The 20,589-nt window shown below is 45.1% G+C and overlaps 1 protein-coding gene and 1 long non-coding RNA gene across 2 annotated transcripts in view; one reads left to right on the plus strand and one right to left on the minus strand.

Annotated features, from left to right (window-relative positions):
* The first annotated feature begins 17,244 nt into the window (after nucleotides 1–17,244).
* CDYL2 (chromodomain Y like 2) overlaps nucleotides 17,245–20,589 on the plus strand; it is a 49,855-nt gene continuing 46,510 nt past the window's right edge. Inside the window, exon 1 of the mRNA XM_027892683.1 lies at nucleotides 17,245–17,375. Within this exon, the coding sequence (XP_027748484.1) occupies nucleotides 17,352–17,375 (24 nt within the window). The 5' untranslated portion in view covers nucleotides 17,245–17,351. The remainder of the gene's footprint in view (nucleotides 17,376–20,589) is intronic.
* The window catches only part of LOC114061844, a 56,296-nt gene continuing 55,395 nt past the window's right edge, over nucleotides 19,689–20,589 (minus strand). The window contains exon 3 of the long non-coding RNA XR_003572234.1: nucleotides 19,689–19,909. This is a non-coding gene — a long non-coding RNA (uncharacterized LOC114061844). The remainder of the gene's footprint in view (nucleotides 19,910–20,589) is intronic.

Genomic DNA, 20,589 nt, shown 5'->3' on the forward strand with positions numbered 1-20,589 from the left:
ATCACATCCTGCCTACACAGCAACAGCAATGGCTCTTTTTTAATATTTTAATTTTATTGCCTAACAGATTTTGTTTTCAGAATCTTTTGGACACCTGAGCTGATGTAACAGGATAATTAACTAATTTAGACTTTAGTTTTCTGATCAACAATTTAATTTGGAGTTGAATACATCTATCTACCCAAGTATATTCTCGCGCCTTTTTTTTCCTGCGTAATTCTCCTGTCACTTATTGAAATCTACTGCTTGAAGAACATATTTGACTATTTCAGCCAAAAGATCTGGCTCAATCCCATCTCGTTTGATGGGAAGGTTTTGGAAGACTTGGCTGGAAGTGGATGGGTTCCTAATGGCTCCCTGAAGGAACACCAGGTCCAAGGGGCAGCTCGCTGGCTGTCACTGCACTCATTTCACAAATATTTAGCCAAGCACCACTACATGCTTTATACTGTTCCTCGGGGTCAACAAACCCTAAACTTTAAATAACTTTCTACAGACTAATACAAGTTAAAGAAAACCTTCTTGGAGTTTCCTGGAATTCTGGATAGAGACTTCACTGTGCTGCCATTTCAGCCTTCCATTTTCTTTAGCTCTACGATTTATGACGATTAGAGACAAATCAAACACCAGATATAATGCACATGGAATCCTCAGTAACATGGATGTAATAACAAGAATATGATGAATCTTAACTAACCCAGATTCTACAGTTTTAATATTCTGTGGCCCAGATTTACTGACATCTTGCAACCATTCACCAGTTATTCTGGTACGAGTCTGTATGGAACTACTACGAGAAATTATGTATTAGCCCTGTCTCTGTAACTTACAGTAACTTCCCACTACACATAAATGGAATCATCTGGGACTGTATCAGCCTAAACACTGAAATAAATGTGGAGCAAATACCACCATCTAGATGTAACTACATTTGGCTCTACCAATATGTGCCACATCCTACTTCCAATAAATAGCTCTTCACTTTTCATGAACCATGTCTATGAAATCCTGGTCTCAGACAGAACAAGCTTATTCCAAGTTACCAGTTATGGAACACTGCTACAAAGTTAGATTTTCAGCTCTTCTGTAACTTCCCACGTTGGCTTAAGCATTAATGCATTAACTTGTGACGATGGTCAGATAATTTATCTAAACCTATTTTAGCCAAAGATCACCCTCATATTAACACAAAATTTCAACTGAGTTCTCATTCAAGTGATCAGAAGTCACCAGACTAGAGCTGATGCTGCATCCATCCTCTATTTTACCACCAATATCTCAGTTTATACCCTCAGTCACATCCCACAAGGTCAAACTGTGTTAAACACGACGTTGGATCCATTCTACATAATGCAGATCTCTGTAACATAATTTAGACTTACTCTGATGCAATATTGTAAATTGCTTTTGGTTTGTAAGTTCAAATAATAAAATTCATGTAGCTTATAATAGGGTTTGATATTATTATTCTTATGTTAATATAATATTGAACACATTAAAACGCCACAGGATGTAAAGACTCCAGCTTGTACCACTTCAGTGGAATTAGGATGTTTGTAACCAAGGGGCAGATCAAACCCAAAACATAAATTTTACTACCTACATAGTTCAGAAACACGAGAAGGAAAAAGTTCAGTAGGGCAAATAGTATAAAGCAAATTTAGCACTGAAATACATTTTCCATAGAACAGACTGACATTTCTTTGAAGGTTTGCAAAAGGCACTTTATGACCCATTAGGAATCAAATGCAATATTTGTGGCACAAGTGCATATACTGTAACATTTATTGAGCCTATTTATCCGAGATAAAACACACAGGATACAAAATGTGAAAGCCATTATCATGTTTTGTCCCCATTTATTTACCTGGCCAGGATACGCTATTGGATTTCACAACTCCTTTATGAGGGAGTCATGGGATTCTGGCGATTGCATAAATAATACCCCAAGTCAAAAAGCAAAGCTGTAACCACTGAAAAAGTACAATTGTGTTTTATAGCAGTTCTGAATCTGCTCCTTTCGCCACCACGGAAATAGAAGACATTAACCGTTTATTGATCTTTGATGTCACCGTGTGACCTTTAAAATGAAAGGGCGGGGACTTCAACAAAAAACTCTGCTCCCGAACAGATTAATGCACTTGGCCCTGGTTGTGACACTGTTACAGCTTCCAGAGGAGTGCTGGTGGTGGTGGATGCCATCACAATCACAGCCACAGCAAAAGCACAGAGAGGCACCACGGACCAGCATCACCGGTTTCAACCTGAATAATGAGAAGCAACCCTAAATAGAAAATATCAGGGTACACCTAAAATAAGTTATATCCTTGTTGGGAAAAATGATTGAAGCACATTAAATTAGGAATGAAATTAGGAATGAAATCACATAAAAATAATTACCATTTTTAAATGCACAACAACCTTCTTACTGCCTGAAAGCTCAAGGAGAGGTTTACTGGCTAACAGGGAAAGAAAAGGAAAGGTGTTCAGCATATTCCCAAACAACAGACTTGCAAAGGGAAGAGGTGAGATAAATCTCCCAGTTTCAGAAAGTGTAAAGTTCTGTATCAATAAACAACCAACGTCTGCCAGGTCTTTGGTCTCAGTATTTGAGAGTAAGCCATGGGAAGGGCTCTTCTTCAGGTTCCAGCATTTATTTCCCCTGCCTTTACACACTCTCCATGAGCAACTGCAGTTGGCATTCTCCATCTTACTTGCTATTTCCACAGCAGCAGTAACGGGACATGTGTTTTGCAGTCCCAATAAGAACAATGTGTGGAGACGAGACTCCCCGACGATGCAGAGCCAAACACTGCTCTGCTGCAGCGATGTGGCCCCACTGATTTCAAGATGTGGCTTCGGGGATAAAAGGAAGAATGGAAATGCAGCTACATCACAGGGCAGCCTTTGAATGAAGAGACACAACACAGCGGAGTATAAGCCACGTTATGAGTAACGTATAATCATGTTTTAAAGCAGAACTATGAATCAGAACGCTCATTAATGAAACTCCCGAATTTATTAATTTTGCTAAAGAGGTAAGCCACTAAACTGCCCTCCAAGTGGTGTTATTAGAAAGGTCAGTCAGTCATTAGCAGCATAAAGCATCCTCCTGCACTGTGGAGAATTCAGATGCTCAGTAATGGATGCTGAAAGACAAGCCAGGGTTCTCTCAGTGCATTTTACCTGAAAGTTGGAATATTCTTCACATAGAAACATAAAAAAAAAAAAAAAAAACAAACCAACAAGGTAACCTTTTCAGTGTAGGAAATGTCAGTGCTCCACTCCACAACAACAGAAACATTACAGTTCTATTTGGGTTTTCTGAAACACGGCAGTGTAAGCGCTGGCTAACGGTGAGCGAGGACAGGCACTCAGCAAATATTACAAGTACTTTCTGCCCTTTTCATTGCAGATGTAAGGGATTCAAAACTCTCACAGACAAACTCCACCTGTGAAAGCCCAAACGGTACAAAGCAGAGGCACAGCTGGGAAGCCACATTTTTTTTCTTTCACAAGAAGTTTTGATGGGTGACAAAAATATTTGAATAAATTCGGAAAAGGGGTCGGTATAAAAATATGTTCTCGATTATCAGAATTGAGAACATTTGTATGTTTTCAGATTTTGAGTAACGAAATATATGTACCAACAAAAGTTGTTCTTGTTCCATCCCAAAAGTTGCTATTTAATTGAAAAGCCATTTTTTTTCCAGGAAAAAAAAAAAAAAAGTTTTGATGACAAATGTCCTACTTGCAACCACTGGTTTTAATGCTCAGCCTAAGAGTCTGGAAACCATTGACACTGATAAATTTGCTTGCAGTAGCACAGCAATGCTGCAAGCTTCCTGCAATCCCCACCTCCCCTCAGGGACCCAGAAATAGCTGCTGAGGTCCCACGGTGGGTTTAGCTGATTCATGAGAAATGCAATTAGGCCAGGAAGAAAATGCACTGACTGGTTATTTCTCAGATGGGTTTTTGCAGGTGAGGGCTGCAATCTTGGAGAGGCTTTTGGCTCCTGAGAAACTCAGCCAAACTGAAGAGGCAATACCAACTGTCCTCATTAACTGACTCCTAATCCACGAGTACAAAGTAATTTGTGTTCTGCTTTCAGGGATTAATCCAGGCCAAAACAAGAGTTTCCAGTGAGCCTAATGCACAAGAAAATCCCAAATGCTGAAAGAAAAGCTTGCAAAAAAAAGAACATGCCTCGATACACATCTTTTCACCTCCCAGTTTTTTCAGTCTTGCTGTAGAGTCCTACAGCATTTCCAATCAGCAACAAGATGTATGTGTTGATAAAGGGAGTTTGTGTAATGGGCGTGGAGAATTTCATTACTGAACCAGCGCTCCAGACCCGGTAAAACATAACAAAAATTCCCCTGTAAAAATCTGTGTAGCATCTTTCCAACGAATTAATGGAGGAGAACATTTCCTACAACTTCTTGTCCCGCTGTGTGTCTCCACAACTCTTGTGCACTGCACATGTGGTTGTTACAGACCAATCTCCTGCCGCAGCTCCTCCAAATCAGCAAGGTAATTTTCCCTGGAAAGGATTATACCAATCCTTCCCTCTATTTGTGATGAAAATGGAGCTGCTGCTTCTTCTTCCTCCTCCCATAGGTTGCATGGGGGGAGGGGGGGGAGGATTTAGAAAGTTTTAAAAAAAGATATTAAACATTATTGTTATTGGCAGGTCCCAGATTTACAATGTCTAAACCCTCGTCTTGTAAGAGATCCTCACAACCATTCTGACAAGCTCCCAGGGTTGCCACAGGCCTCTGAAATGCAGAAGGCAGAATGCCCTCCAGCTAAAAAAGTGCCTTTTCTTTATCCCATTTAATTGGATTTGGGCTGAACCGAGTTACAAATTGTTTGAAATTGACTTTTTCATCTCACTCTTGAATTGCTCGGGAAAATTTAGGAATGCAGGACTGGAAGGGATCTCCTGAGTCATCCCATGCAGTCTGTAGGCACCATGTTATATAATCCTTTTCATAGAAGAATTGAACTCCACCTTAAAAGCAGCTGTTCTTTCTCTGAACCCACTATTTCATTTGCAGGCTGTTCCAGAACCTCATAAAATTAAAAAAAAAAAAACACACCTCCTTCTGATTTGCAGCCAGAAAATATTCATGGACAGTTTAGACCAATTTTTTTTCACAAGCAAATACTGCCCTTTAGCTCAACTGCTCTTTTCCATGCCCTGCATTTATTCCCTCAGGTATTCATATTGTCTCTCAGTTTTTCTCCTCCTGCCAGGTTTGCATCTCTGCAAAAATAAAGGCACTGGGAACTTCTGAAATCTATGGGGGAGCCTTGACTGACCCAGAGCTGTCCCATCACCCTCCCCTGACCCAAATCATCTGTAATTCCAGTTAAGGAAAGGACAAATCCAAAGTCCTACGATGCACCAATTTTTGGAGCTCGGCAGCACCAGGGAACAGAAGGAGGAGAGCGCTTGGGGCAAGCTCAGGTTTTTAATTTCTCAGGTGCTTTTGGAATTGATAGCTCTTGAAGTATTTGATCTTAGAACAAAACCACAGAACACCCAAGGGTTCTTTTTATTGGATGGACATCAGTCTTAATTTTCCAGAAGTTCTCAGAAGGTTTTTAACCAAGTCCAAGGAGGGGGTAGGGTATAGAGGTTTAGTGACAGCCTAGATAAAAGAAATTGGACATATGTCTATGCAACAACATATGACACAAAGATTGGGGTAATTACATCTCCCATGGACTTTGTGATGGATACAATAAACATTCTCTGGGAAAAGAAGTGGGAAAATACAACAGCAATAGTGGAAAAGAAAAAAAAAACAGAGTATATCATCACATTTGGTGAGTCAGTGTTGACTTTGATGAAGTAAAAAAAAAAAAAACCACACTGAAAATTAGCTTGAATATTAGAAAAAGCTCAGGATTTCCTAGAGCCTGGAAACTGCAAAGCAGTGAATGCCTGAAAGTCTGTAACTCAAAGCACCAAATGAACAAACTAGTGTTGATGTGACAGAAGGGATTTTAATGCTCTATAATTTCTGTCTTTTATTTCTCAGGGTTTGGGATGGTCATTGTTTGCTGGGGTTTTTTGGGGGTTTTTGTACTCTACCCAATAAATTTCCTTATAAATTCTACCCAGAATGGCTCCCAGTTAAGGAATTTCAGGATGATAGGTCAGAAAGGCCCCACATCTCTTTCTCATCCAGTGAACACACCTGATGCCCTGGAGAAGGGAGAGGAGACTCAGTGCTGTCCCACCACTCCCTTTGTGTAAATCCATTGCTGACAAGCACAGTGTGAGCAGGGCAATCAGTGCATTTGCCATCCTGAAAGGTGAACACTCATCAGTGGCATTTATGAATGATTTAGTATTCAGGGCACACCTGGGACACCCCTGTCACGTCCATCTATCATGGACACACACAAAGGAAGACACAGAAACTACAAAATTAATCCTTAATATCCAGTTTTATCACACACAGTGTGTCACTGCTGTGGTTCAGTTCAACACAACTTTACAGAATACATTCCGAAGATGCCACAGCAGGACAACAGCAATACATTTTACCAAGCAGGAGATTTGTTGCTTAAATATTATGTTCCAAAGACTAATGTAGGTGAAGGATAAGGTTGGTACATCTCTTCAACATATCATCACTTTTCTTCCCTCCCTGGGTAGCTCTGAAAGCTTCAGCAATGAACTACCTCTCAATAAAATAATAGAAAAAGAGTAATTTCTACTGAAAAGAGAGGTGAGAATGTGTAACAAGAGCCTTTAAGGCTCTTAGGGTTTGCATAGCTTTCAAGGTCAAAGGAGCAGTAGCAAACATAACTGATCAGTCATTTGATTTAGAAGTCCTCATAAATTAGAAGGTTTATCTGTTATTGCTCAGTTTTCCTGTAGGCCCTAACAGTGACTCCTGATGTTTATGGTCTCTGTCCTTTGATAAGAAACAGTTTCTTTTTGTAACTTTACATATTCTCGGGCCACATATGAAATTTCCTCCGTGTCTGCCTTCACTCGGGAGATACCACTGAGAGAAAGGAATATTATTGGATCTGAAGCGAGATAGCTCAGTACTACATCTGAAATTAATCTTCCTCATTACATTTCTGTAGGAATAAGTTTTCTAACTGTCAGGTGGAAATACTGCTTTTCAGGGTGGCAACTTCCAACTCGGTTGACAACAGTGGCGTGTTCTCAGTGTTCCAGTGCCCTGGAAGGAATTTTACTACCCAAGAAAGGTGACAATTAACAACCATAAAGACTGAGGCGTATTCAGCGATGTCTCAGGAGCAGGCAGCTGATACACACAACCTTTGGGGGCTAAGAAAACCCTCACTTGAGATGACAGGTCCTGGGTTTACACCCACAAACCCAGTCGCTTTTTCTATGGGTCTCAAAAGACTAATGCTAGTGGGTGTAAACCCAGAACTTGTCATCTCAAGTGAGGCTAGATGGTAACAGTCCATCTAGACCTGAAACTCAAGGCTCCAAACATCTTTCACTGATGTATTTTCCTTTCCTAGCTGGGAGCAGAGCACCGTTTTTGTGACCCTTCTTCCACACTAAATGCTTTTTCAGTCTTTCCATTGCACTAATAGAGTCATCAAGGAGGCAGCTGCTGAGGGGTTTCTGGGCAGATGGCACAAGCAGGAAGAGGCGATCTGGCCACAGCTGACAGACACTGTGCACAGCCACGTTCCTGAGCCACAAGCAAGGTTCTATCTTCGCCATAGGTATGGCTCAATCAGTCCTGGCTCCTGGCAGCTGACCACAACCCAACCCTGGTGCAGATGCCTGGCACACGGTGTGGGATTGGTGGTGTGGAGCTGTAACTGCAGCTCTCAGTTCAAGCGCTGCCCTGAGGAACCAAGGAAACCCCCCCAGAACAGGCCTGCTGAGCACTGAACCCTCCAAGGAGCTCTCATTCAGGCTGCAGCTCCTGCTCAACAAGCAGCACCAAGACTGCCAGGGCAGAAAGAGTGAGCAGGCACATCAGCCAACCCCACCCCTTCCAGATGTTGGCAGGTGCACACAAGAACCATCCAGCAGCCAGCAGTGACCGTGTCCTCGGGTTACATCCCCCAGCAACACACTTGTGAAAGGTTCAAGAGTCAGACTTTGAAACAACCTGAAACCCAAACTTAAAAGGCACAGGGATGAGCACAAAGACGTAGAAAACACCGTCCTCTTAGCTATGCCAAATGCCCAACTGCAGGTATGTTGTACCAGCCTTCTGTGGGTTTTTTTCTACACTTTTAAGCATCAGTCTCCCAACAACCCCAGACAGACCATGAGTGTCTCCCAGGTTCACTTCTTTCCTGCCTTCCTGAGGCTGAAGCTGCGCTGGTTCCTCCTACAGGAGCAGGTAGTGAGGGAAGAACTCCCAGCACTGCAGAGAGCAGGAGCTCCAGCACAGGATACATTCTGCTACCACCCTATTTAATTACTATTTGCAGTTCAAGGCTGCACAGATTACCTCCACCCACACAAGGTAATTTGAAGACTTTTATTTCGTCTAACTATGTACTGACATGATGTTAACAGTTGCAATTTCAAGGAGTAAAATCCTCAGAACTGAAGTTACAGATCAAGGAGAAAAAATCTCAGATCTTTCCCTCCGGTTTTACAGAATTACAGAATAGAGCTGAGCATGAAAAGAACCTCTGGAGGTCATCCAGCCCAACTTCTTTCTCAAAGAAGAGCTAATTTCAAAGTTAGACAAGACAGCCCAGGGCCTTGTCCAGTTGAGCCTTGAAAACCTCAGAAGATGGAGAATCCATCGCCTCTACAGGCATCTGTTCCACCACTTAGCCTCTCTCATTATGATTTTTTCCTTCTGTCAATCATATTTTCCCTTCTGGCAACTTGTGATCACTGCCCCACATCCTCTTGCCCCATCTCTCAGAAGAGTCTGGCACATCCCCCCCCATTCCCACCCCTCAGGACCACAATTAGATCCACTTTGAGCTTCTCCTCTTTGGGCTACACAAACCTTTCTCCCTCAGCCCATCCTTCCATGAGGTTCTTAGTCCCCCATCCACCCAAAGGGTCCAAGTGCTACCACAGCACAGCCCCGAGCACACAGACACTTTTGTGCTGCTTTGCATCAGCAAAGGGATTGAAAATTATCCCTACCCAGAATAGTGGCATCCAGTGCAAGGTCCTAATCTCCACATCAATTTAAAGTTTGCAGTGAGGCCAAGTGTTCACCTGAGACATCAGCCCTTACTGCCACATCAGAGCTGAAATTCAGCTCAGGGCAATAAGCAGGAGGAGTGCACCCATCAAAGATTTCTGCATTAGAGAGGGAAAGTGAATAAACACAGGGATAAGGAATTGGTAGCCATTTTCACAGTGATACTTAGTTGACACATGCTCTGAAACTGTGTTATTAAAACTAGAACAGAAAATTATATGTTTCCTTACCCAGAATTAGAATGAAAATGGACTGGTTTGTGCACAGAAAAAGTGCAACTGAGAGGCTGCTCGAGATGATTAAAAAAAAAAAAAAAAAACAAGCCAAGATTTTTATCTGCTGATATCAGCACCAATATTGGTATGAAAAGTTATCTGTATCACACACTTGCAAACAACGTGTTGCAGGAACACACACATAAACAAAACACAGCTCTTATTTCCAGACAGTTAAGTTTAGACAGGCTAATTTGGTTGGGTCTAACTGGTTCACAACAGAGGGAAGACACAGCGATACAAGTCAACGAGAACTGCAACAACTGACCAAAATGCCAAGCTGAAACAAAGTCACAACTTGTGCTTTCAGGGAACTCGGAACCAAAAGTAACATATTGCCAAGAAGCAAAATAAAAGCACTATCATAGAACTGAAATAACACCTAGTAAGACCAAGTGGAGAGAGGTCCTTGGTTCCCACCAACACGGGATTTGTCTCCATTTAAAGACTCCAGGCCAGAATTTCGGGGAAAGGGAATTGCTGGTGCTACACTGAAATCTTTACTTTAAATTCTCCCAAAGTTCAGCTTTCAGGCTCAACTTGCTTTGCTCCGAGCAGAGCGTGTAGGAAATGTGGGGTTGAGTGTAAAGGTACAGACCTGATTCTGGTCCCTACTCAGGTTTTTACATTCCCCGATTTTTCAAGAATTACTCTCGATTCACACCGATAAATGGTCTTTCAAATTAAAACTAGGCTTTTTCATTGAGTTCTTTTAAACTCTCACTCTAAATCAGCCCATTTTGGTTTAGGAAAGCCCCATTCTGGGGGCTGTGGACCAGTCCATGCCTCCCACGAGCGGGCTGGCTGCCACCTCATCTGTGCCGACACACTCTGGTGGAGACACTACAGAAAAGTTTAATGGCTCATTATTTGGAAATCACTACTGCAAATGGATTTAAAACCCTTCAAAATCACCCTGACGCGAAAACGAAACGGAGTTAGATTCCTGACAATTCCAAAGTCTAAAAATAAAATAATAAAAAAAAAAGATAATATGAAAACTCAGAATAACTGCTAAGAAGAAGGTATTACCAGTTTCCCAGTTCTTTATCCAAAAACTGTGTAAGGAATGCTTCAGAAGGGTCCCTCTCCTGCAAATAAATGCAATGCAGGTACTAGGTCCCATAAGGCCTCGTTTATAGCCCTTACCCTAAAAAGTAGTCCTGCTGATTAGCATAGCTAAGTGTGTACTGTCACACAGAGCCTGTTGCATATTCATTCACAGTGGGTATAATTCTCTTCTTAGAGGCATAACCAGCAACAGCCCTTGTATGTAAATGGAGACTTCCACTAGCTCGTATTTAAAGGCAGCTATAAGAAAAAAATAATTAACACTCACAATATATTTACATATTTTTAAAGTGCAGGCTGTATGATAAGGCACCATGAAACATCTACTATTTCAAAACATAAAACATCCTAGCAAAATAAAAGAAGAAAAATATTCCTTTAAAACTTAGTTTCCATGCTCCCAAAGAAAACCCCTGTGAATACACACATCTCCTAAAAAGCGTGCCATTAGCACTAGGCACAGAAAGAATTTGCGAATGACCAACCAGACAAAGTGTGCATTTTGAAAAATCTCGTAAAAATTAAGCCTATTAAATGTAGCTTTATGAATTCTAATTTAAATATTTTTTTTTTTTTTTCACTCTGAGGGTGGTTGGTTGAACGCTGGGACAGAGAGGTTGTGGAATCCCCATCTTTGGAGATACTGGAGATGGTCATGAGTAAATGTGCTCTGGATGACTCAGGGCTGAGCTGCAGGGTTGGACTGGGGGAACTACAGAGACCTTCTCCAGCCACCACTATTGTGGTTCCTCTTATAATGATATGTATTTTTAAAACATTTTCAGTGTTTCATTGGCTTTTGCTTGAAGCCACCTTCAAATCTTCAGGCTCCCCATCCTCACATACTGACAGTGTGTAATCAGGTAAACACGGATGGAATCCAGCTCCAGAGTTTTCCTCATCAGGAAGGAATAATTCTCTTAATTTCCTGAGATGTTAGGTGTCCTTGCATAGTTCCACAGTTATTATTACTACCTTCAGTGATATTCCTTTCCCTGGGCAACCCCCATGAGCAGCCCAGCTGCACACAGGGGGTTTGTGAGTGTGATACAGGCTGAGTCCATGGTTAAAAATCACAAAACACGTATTTGTGTGTTAGCTATCGTTTGTTCAGTGCAATTTTTATAGAGCAAAGGCTTCAGGGAGAAAAATCAGCTTAAAAAATTAGCTTCCTAAAGTGCTGTAATACACTGTGATCACCCCGAATATCACATATTTGTAAACCATACTGAACATGTCAGGAGTCTTCCCCTAAGAGAACAGATGAATCTTATACTGTTTTCTATCATCTTGCTATTTATAGATTCTTTGTGATGATTCTCATGCATCTTGTCCAGATAATACTAATAAAAAATATCCCAAATTCCTCTAATTGGCACTTTCAAATCCGTGTTCCATTACAACATATAACCTTCTTCAAACAAGAGGGAGCAGAGTATAGAAAGATGTTATTTTTGGTGTCACTGGGAGGGTACTCAGTGTGCTCAGAGAAAGACAAAGACACCTTAATTTTATCCTTGGCCAAAGTTTCTTTTTTCCCCTTCCCCAAAAAAAGGCAAAACTACATTGGCCATACTTAACAGAACAGAGTAGACTCCCTAAGTCATAAGAAGTAAAGTCAGTTTTCAGAACAGCAGCAATTAAAATATACTGTCAATCCCAGAAAAGTTCTGTTCCATGGCATATTCTGTACCACAACAAATAAACACTACTTTGTTTTCTGTACATTACTGTTTGTTGCCTTATCCTGTGGTATTTCAAATGCTTCCTCTTGATGATAAGTAATTGCATGTTTTAAGATCCAAAGAAGGGTTTGGAGTAGAACAACTAATTTAGCACCAGAATCAAATGATCACAACCACTTGTTTGCTTTCAATGACAACGTGGCAGAGGACAAAGTACACTGGGCTTTGTCCAAATTTACTTCTTGTCACAAAATAATGTTAACCAATCATTAAAAAAAGACATGGTGCCTTCCTATTTTGCTCACATTCATCTTATCTCTAATTTTCAGATTCTGTGTGTATGTCAAGGACATCCTCCTCTAGTTCTGCAGCTCCCATTTGACTTCTCATCATGGATAATTTTTGTGACAAGATTCCTGGGGTATCCCAGCGCTCCCTCAGACCTAACAGGAGAGTGTGGAGCCATCATTGCCGAGCTGGAAATCCATGATCCTGCCTATCACCCAGAAAGAATGGTGCAGTCACAAATGACTCTCCTCTTCCTGCTGCAGCCACTCACCATTTCCTGTCATCTCTTCTTCTAGGAACTCACTAAACTCCTTCTTTCATTTTCACCCTCACTGACTTTTTTCCATGTTCTGGTCATCCTGCCTTCTTAGGTTGGCAACAGACACCTTGCTACCTTGTTCCCTGTTTTTCCTTCAGTTGCTGCTGCTAAAATATTCCCTTTGCCTCCCCCATTTCTTCACACAGTCAAAGCTTCCTCCTTGCATTCGCCTTGGGCTCCTTGTCCTTCACTCACGCCTTGGTTTCACCCTGCTCTCATTTAATTTTCCTACCTTAGAATCACAGAATCAGAGAATCAACCAGCTTGGAAAAGACCTCTGAGATCACCAAGTCCAACCCTTGATCCAACCTCGCCGTGGCTCCCAGACCACATCCAGTGTCACCTTAAACGCCTCCAGGGACGGTGAATCCACCCCCTCCTTGGGCAGCCCATCCCAATGGCTGATCACTCTCTCTGTAAAAAATTTCTCCCTAAAATCCAACCTAAACCTCCCCTGGCAGAGCTTAAGGCCGAGCCCTCTCATCCTGAGCACCTCAGCACAGGAAGCCTCTCCACTTCTTCATTTACCGGATTATTTATTCCCTCCCATCGTTCCGCTTCCTCCTCAGGAGACGCCACCACCCCTCAGGGCGACGTTCCACAAACCCTGCTGCCAGCTGCAAATCCCCCCCTTGGGGGAAGCGTATCCTGGACTGTACAGTGCCCACGCTGTTCGTCCAGCCCCGGACTGATCGACCAAACAATCAATACCAAATCAATGGCCCGGCCATCGCCGACAGCGTTTCTGCTTTCTGAAAGACAATACTCCTGCTTTCAAGTTTATTCAGACCGAGAGATAATTCCTGTAATTAAAGTAGTGCAAACCAGAGCATCCACCAAATCCAAAGGAGTGCTGGAGTGTGACGTATCACGGCTGGAATGCCTCCCTTGCCTGCACTGCTCTCTTGGGATGGGAAACAGAAGAAGGCAGTGAAACAATAAGAGTAATGAATAATCACATATTTAGCGAAAACATTCAGTTTAGTGTTTGCTATTTGATCAACGATCTGGATTTTTGCTGCAATTTCATTTCAGAGTACAGATACTTCCATTTAAAGGCAAATAAAATTGGGAAATATGTATTTCCAGAAAACCTATTACCAGAAACCCTAAAAAAAATGATAATAAGTTCAAGTACATCTATTTTTTTCCACAAGACTCAGAGGGATACCACATGCCCTGTCTAGAAACAATAAAGACCTGCTGAGCAAATGAAGGTCACTTGAATTTTTTAAAATTTAAAGCTTTGTTTTCTGCTAAATGACAGGGAAATACACTGAAACCACAGTCAACGTTTTCTGGGCCTGACAATCGCAAAAGTCCCCTCTTTCTGCTCCTCACTATTGACTCACACACCACCGAATCCCAAGGGACTGTGCACTCCAAAACGAGGAGTGAGTAATCAGGAAAAAGATGTTTCCCCTCTTCAAAGTATTCACTAAAGCATTCATCCTTTCAGAACTTCCAAGCTACGATTTGTTTGGCTTGTAAATCTTACAGCAACAGTATTGACAACGTTACAGTGATCTAAACACCGCGCAGCGTAAATGTAATTGCCTAAAATACAGAGCCAGGTCACGGAGATTTCTTCCAATATTGGTGCAGGGTGAGTTGGGCTCGTTTCAGCTGCCTGGGAGCAGAGGAACAGTGAAGCCCAGAAAGAACAGCCTGATTATTAGACCTGTCTCAAAATAAAAGACGAATATTCCTTCCACAGCTCGGGAAGGGGCTTTTTTAATTCATTCATGGCACCTTTGGAGAGAGTTGATACTATGAAGACAGCCAACAGTTTCGGGGAAGGAATATTTCAGGATGCATCTGAAAAATGACTCACTGGCTCTCACTGCCATTTTGTTTACTGCTGTGGAAAGCAGCAAAATGTAGTTGTAATAAAGCAGACTTTGAAGAGAAATGTATTAAAATATCTACTTATGGATGGATATATTCTTATGCTTTGTTCAATGAGCTGATTCACTACAGTAAACAATAAAAGCCACTTTACAATAAGACAAAATAATTGATTTATCAAGAAGAAACCATGGGGTGTGACTATGAAGCAATGCATTGCTTGGCAATTAAGAAGTATTTGCTGCACTAATTATTGGAATTACTAGGCATGGGTAGTTTACAGTATTTCTTAATTTTTTCAACATTTTACCCTTCAAATGTCAAATCCCAACAATCCAAATACTGTTGGCAAATTGGAAAGCAGAGAACAACCCTCCAGTTACTACAGTCAAGACAAGCAACTAGTTATGTTTTATGTTGCTTGTCCTTAGGAGTTCAACATTATCACACCCCCCCCAGACCACACAAACCATAAACATCTTTGAGCTCCAAACTATCATTAGATAGTTTTTATTGAACTCTAAGTCAATACTAAGTTGGTTAGCTGGCAAGTTCATAATCACCAGAGGTAATATTCACAGTTCAGGAGAAGGGGTCAACCAAGAGCTGGATGTGCATGTGTGATTTCCTACTTTCATGATAAAAAGTGACAACGTTCAAAATATCCAAGATCGATATTTTAAACAGGAAACCTCTCAGTCAGAGGAGTCTTTGGCTTCACCCCACTAGAACCACACCAGGATTTTTGGTGATAAATGAAATTTCAGAAATAATTCAGCACTCAATACCAGCAACATTTAGTAACCATGTCGAGACTTAGCTTATCATCCTCAATAACCATCTCCAACCTGTCCTCAGGGAACAGTCTGGGCAGTGCCAATTCCCATATTCACACAGAGTTCAGCATCATGCAAAGGACTGAAATCCAGAGATGAAAAATACCAACAGAATGAAGAGGAACAAAAGCCACAGCTATGGCAAAACCAGAGACCATGGAGCACCCACCGTTGCTCCCAGGCTCCAGGGAACGGCTACCACAGATCTACTGCGAGCTGAGAACGTGGGGGCCAAAATCCAGTGACAACTACAGCAGGCTGGCTATGGAGCCGAGGCATGAAGGGCTGTTTAGAGCACACCCTCATGGTGTGCTTTCCTATCAATAAATAAAATACTGAGATGACGCTCAACCTTACCTGGAGAAACACACCCAACGCAGTGTGAAGCTGAAGGAACATGATGTGATGCTCACGAGCCTCCACAGGGAACAGCCCTTGGCTTCACGATGGCCAGGGCATCATCCTCGGGGCTCTTCGCCACACACCAGTCCCTGCCTCCTGAAGGCTCCATCACTGACGAAAAGCATGGCTTCCCCTCACCAGGACCTTCTTCTTCTTCACAGAATCACAGAATCGGGCAGGTTGGAAGGGACCACGGCGGGTCATCTGGTCCCACCTCCCCTCTCGAGCACAGGATTGCATCCCGATGGTTCAGGAATAGGTCCGGACTCGTGTCACTCATGGCGTTGGTGTGAGACAGGCCACACTCTTCACCTGGGGTTGGCGCGGGAGGAGCTCTGAGCTCTGCGCTGGTGGCTGACGAGGGCCGGGGGTCGGTCCGTGGGCAGCCCGGCCCGCTGGGCACCACCGGCACACGCTCCCCCTCGCTCCGGGGAGCGCCGCGCTGCGCCGCGAGGCCGCCGGAGGCCACGGGGCAGCGTTTCTCCTCACAGAAATGGCCCAGACGGCTCCAGGGTGTCGATGGCCGACGGCTTCGCGCCACCCGACGTCCCTCAGCCGCCTCAGAGCGGCGGCCGCCGCCTCCACGTGGGGGGCAGGTGGCGCGTGGCTCCCCCTCAGCCGGGGCGGCCGCGAAATGGCTGAGGGGGCGCGGGAGATGCAGCGCCGTGCCCGGCGGGGAGCGGGGGGCGAGAGCGGCCGTCCCTCCCCGGGCCGCCCCTCCTCGGGGGCTCCCGGCGCCGCCGTCCCCTCGGCGACGGCCGGGCCGGGCGGGGCGGCCATGCGGCGCCGGGGGGGGCGGGAAGGTGCCGGCAGGGCCGCCCGAGGCCCCGCGCCCGGCTCTCCCCGTGGTGACCTTGGGCGGGCGGCGCGGCCCTCCCCGACAAGCGCCCGCTCCTCGCTCCCCCCTTGTGCCCCCCCCCCCGCCCCTCTATTTTTTATTTTATTTAATTATAAATTTTTATTTATTTATTTTGACCGCGGAAAGAGTTTTGAGGCGGGGGGGGTGAAGGCGGGGGGGGGTGGGGGTGGCCAGAGGAGGCCGCCGTCAGAGCGGCCCGGGGACTTTCCCTGCCGGAGGGAGGGCGCAGGGGGAGAACCGTCCCGGTCCCGGTCCCCGCCCGGGGCGGGAGGCGGCGGCGGCGGCGGGCGGGGTGTGAGGGGAGGGCGGGGGGCGCCGGCCCCGCCGCCGCGGGGGAGACGCGGCTCCCGGCGCTGTGCGCCCGAGCTGCTGCTGCTGCTGCTGCTGCTGCTGGTTACGCCAGCCCCGCCGCCTGCCTCTCCGCTCTCCTCGCCTCTGATTCTGCGCACAGCCAGCCCCAAAGCCTGTCATTCTGCAAAACACAGTTTACTCAACAGAGAGAGCGAGTGGGGGAGCGGGAGAGGTGGAGAGAGGGAGACGGCGCGGAGGAGCCCGGTCCCGCACCCCAGCATGGCTTCGGGGGACCTTTACGAGGTAGCGGGGGCCGCGGGGCGGGCGGGCGGCGGGGGGGGCGCCGGCCGGGGCGCCGCCGGGGGCAGCGGGGGCGCGTTCGGAGCCGCTCCGCCGAGCTCTCGTAGTTGCCGAAGAGCGGAGGAAATAGCCGAGGGAAGGGCTGGGGTGGGGGGAAAAAGGCTGGCGTGTGTGCCCGGGGTGGGGGGGGCAGGGAGGGATGGAGCGGCTCCCCTCCCTTCCCGCTGCCTCTCTCTTTCTCTTTCTCTCTCTACTTTCCATCGGGCTTGATCTTAGCAGGCCTTGCAAGAGGGAAGGAGGAAGGAGTGAAGGAGAGCGAGAGTTAGCGGTAGGATGGGGAGGCGATCGCGGTGTGATGAGCCCGTAGAGTGGAGAAAGTCCAGGTAAAGTCATAGGCGCTCTGGACGTGCTGAATGTGCAGATTAGTGCGAAAAAATGCGCCTTAGCGCTGCCGGGAGGCGCAGGGATGGAGGCGGCTCTGCGCCCGCTGTGCAAAGTGCAGGAGCCGGCGCCAGGTTGCTTCACCTCCTGCCCGGGGTGCTGCGGGGGTGGCGGGGGCGGCGGCCGGGCCGGGCCCGGGCTCCCCGCGGGCCGCAAAGTTTGGCGGGGGCCCCGCTCCGGGCGGCCCGGGCTGCGGGAGGGGCGGGCGGCGGCCCCCGGGCCCCCCAGCCCGCCGGGCGCTGCCCCCCGGGCGCGGCCGCAGCGCCGGAGCAGCATCGGCCGGTCGGGGCACGGAGGGGAGAAGGGATCGGAGACCCTGGCGAATTTTGACCTCTGGCGCCCAATTCTAATGCCCCAACTGAGAAAGGGTCTAGCCACTCTTGCCATGCCACAGAAGAAGAAGAGAGAAAGCTGAAATTAAGGCAGACTGGACCTGGTTGTTTGAAATATCCGGTTCCAGTAAGGGGAACCAGGGTGGAAGTCTACCATCTAAAGACACCAAAGGTGACTGGATGTCCTACACTTCTTGGTCTGGAGGACCTCCTCGGGTTCTTGGTGTTTCCTGGTGAAATGGCCGTTTGTTTTGTGGTTCTCTGGAGGGCACAGTTTAAGGGCTAAGACTGAAACCATCACCTTCCACTTGGAGCTGCGTGCTGATGATAGGCACTGCTCAACCATCAGGGTGTGCTTGGGTGTGGAGCTGCTGCTGTGGTTGGTTGGACTTGGTTGGACTTACTCTGCTTTTGATGATCTTGATGATCAGCTGTAGGGTCTCAAGAGAAGATGTGGAGGATATGACAGGTTTCACGTAGGCAGTTTTTGTTGTTGTCTTTCCAAGTCTTTAACAGAGGTCATAGTTAAAGGATGACATTGCTCTACTAGGACTGTGTGCTGTGTGTGGCACAGACCTCCTCTGAAGTGAACAGCACTTCAGCTCTCCTCCATGGTGTTAAATTGCTGGAAGTACATGATAATCTGAACAGTACCACTGACCTTTTTCCCTCCATATTGCGGTATCTGCCATTTAACTTTGTAATTTCAAGGATATTGCATGTGAACTGTGTTGCTGTTGTGACTCTGGAATAGCCAACTTTGACACAAAAAAGTCGGCGGTACAACTTTAGTATTAGTCGTTTCTGGGATGCGTGGAGAGTCTTTGCCTGGTGTTGCCCGAGTTTTCTTCAGATGTTTGGATTAGTTCTAGAAGGAAATAAAGCTGGTATGTCATGGCTAATGGTAGCCATGCTGGTTTAGCTCTGACTCGTCGTAAAAAATTTGGCTGTTTCTGGTCTTTGTGTCATAAGACGGTGATGTTGGGAAGGTGGATGTGGGCTGTTTTAAGTACCACGGTGTGGCATCCCAGTGAGGCTCCTCAAGGATTAACCTGCTCTGTCGATGTTCTGTGAGGGAACACACAGCCCAGTTTGCAGCCAGTGTTAGGCCCAGTCACTTTGCAGGCGTTTGTGTGGATGGATGTGAATTGTTGGTCCTGTGGTTCAAACCCTCTGAATCACTTCCTTTATTTGTTACTCCGTCTGAGCTACTTTTGCTTGTACGATCATTGTACAATATGGAAGAACTGTCTCCACCAGAATGGGTAAGTGGAAGAAGTGTGGCTGTTCATTCCTTGTCATGTGAGGTGTTTGGGATATGACCACCTCAACTACTCACAGTGTAAAATCTTCATCTACGTGTTGGACACGTGGGAAAAAGTACATGCGAGGCTTCAGTTGTCAATCTGTCTGCATTTTGCATCTTCACTGTGAAGTTCTCCATGACAGAGGTCAGAAGAAATGTCTAGAAAGCTCAAGAGTTTGTAAGTCTAATGGGTAGCAATTGGTAGTGGCTTCATTTATTGCCTCCCTGCTTCTTCCCTTCCCATCTGCATCCAGGGGATTTATTAGAAGGAAGCTCTTGGAGCTGGGATGTCCTGCACCAGTTTGCACATGAGATGAAGAGCTTTGTGCCTTCAGAGCAGTGCAAGTTCTTCCTTGGACACATCATTCTTCTCTGCCCTCCTGAACTGGTAGAACATTACGTGGATCACAGGATGACCATTAAACAGTTCCAGGAGTTTACCTTGAAATAATTTGGGGCTGTGGATGGAAATAAATAATTAGGGTCTTGTCTTGGCAATTCCAAAGATACACTGCACTCCTGATTCCATTTTGACTCCTTAGTAATATCCAAGCCCTTCAAGGGTTCTTCCTGAACTTCAGCAAATAAGACAGTAATTAACTCTGCAATTTGGAGCATTTAATACTGGCTGCAAAATCATTTTTGTTAAAGCCAGTCACGATCTAGGAGCCATGATAAAGCACACAAAGGAGTACAGTGTGTATATTACCTATGCAAACATCTCATATTTTGGTGGCACTCTAGAAACTTTTATAATTTTTCAAGTTTTGGAAATAGATGTGCATATTTATCTTGTCAGTCAATTCATTTTCTATTATCGTGTTATTTTAAAAGGCTTTTCAACCTTTTAAACTTAGAGATAAATTCAATTACTGTCTTTACATTGAAGCAAAATAAGATCACAGGCAAAACAACCTCAGTGTTTGGTTAACTAGGTGCCTTTTTCTGTTTAGAAATGGCATCTAATCATCTGAAAAACATTTGGGTTAGGACTATGAAACAGGTACTGATTTATTCTAGAAGCAAGAGAACACCCCTTGGGAGCTCTGTGTTTACTGGGAGTTCAGTTCTAGAGCTGTGTATTAGAACCCAGACACTTTACAGCAAAAGCGAGTTATTCCATTATATGGCTGGATGT

Source organism: Empidonax traillii, unplaced genomic scaffold (genome assembly GCF_003031625.1).
Source record: "Empidonax traillii isolate 1590-97213 ecotype Southwest subspecies unplaced genomic scaffold, ASM303162v1 scaffold362:size563497, whole genome shotgun sequence".
NCBI classification, from domain to species: Eukaryota; Metazoa; Chordata; class Aves; order Passeriformes; family Tyrannidae; genus Empidonax; species Empidonax traillii.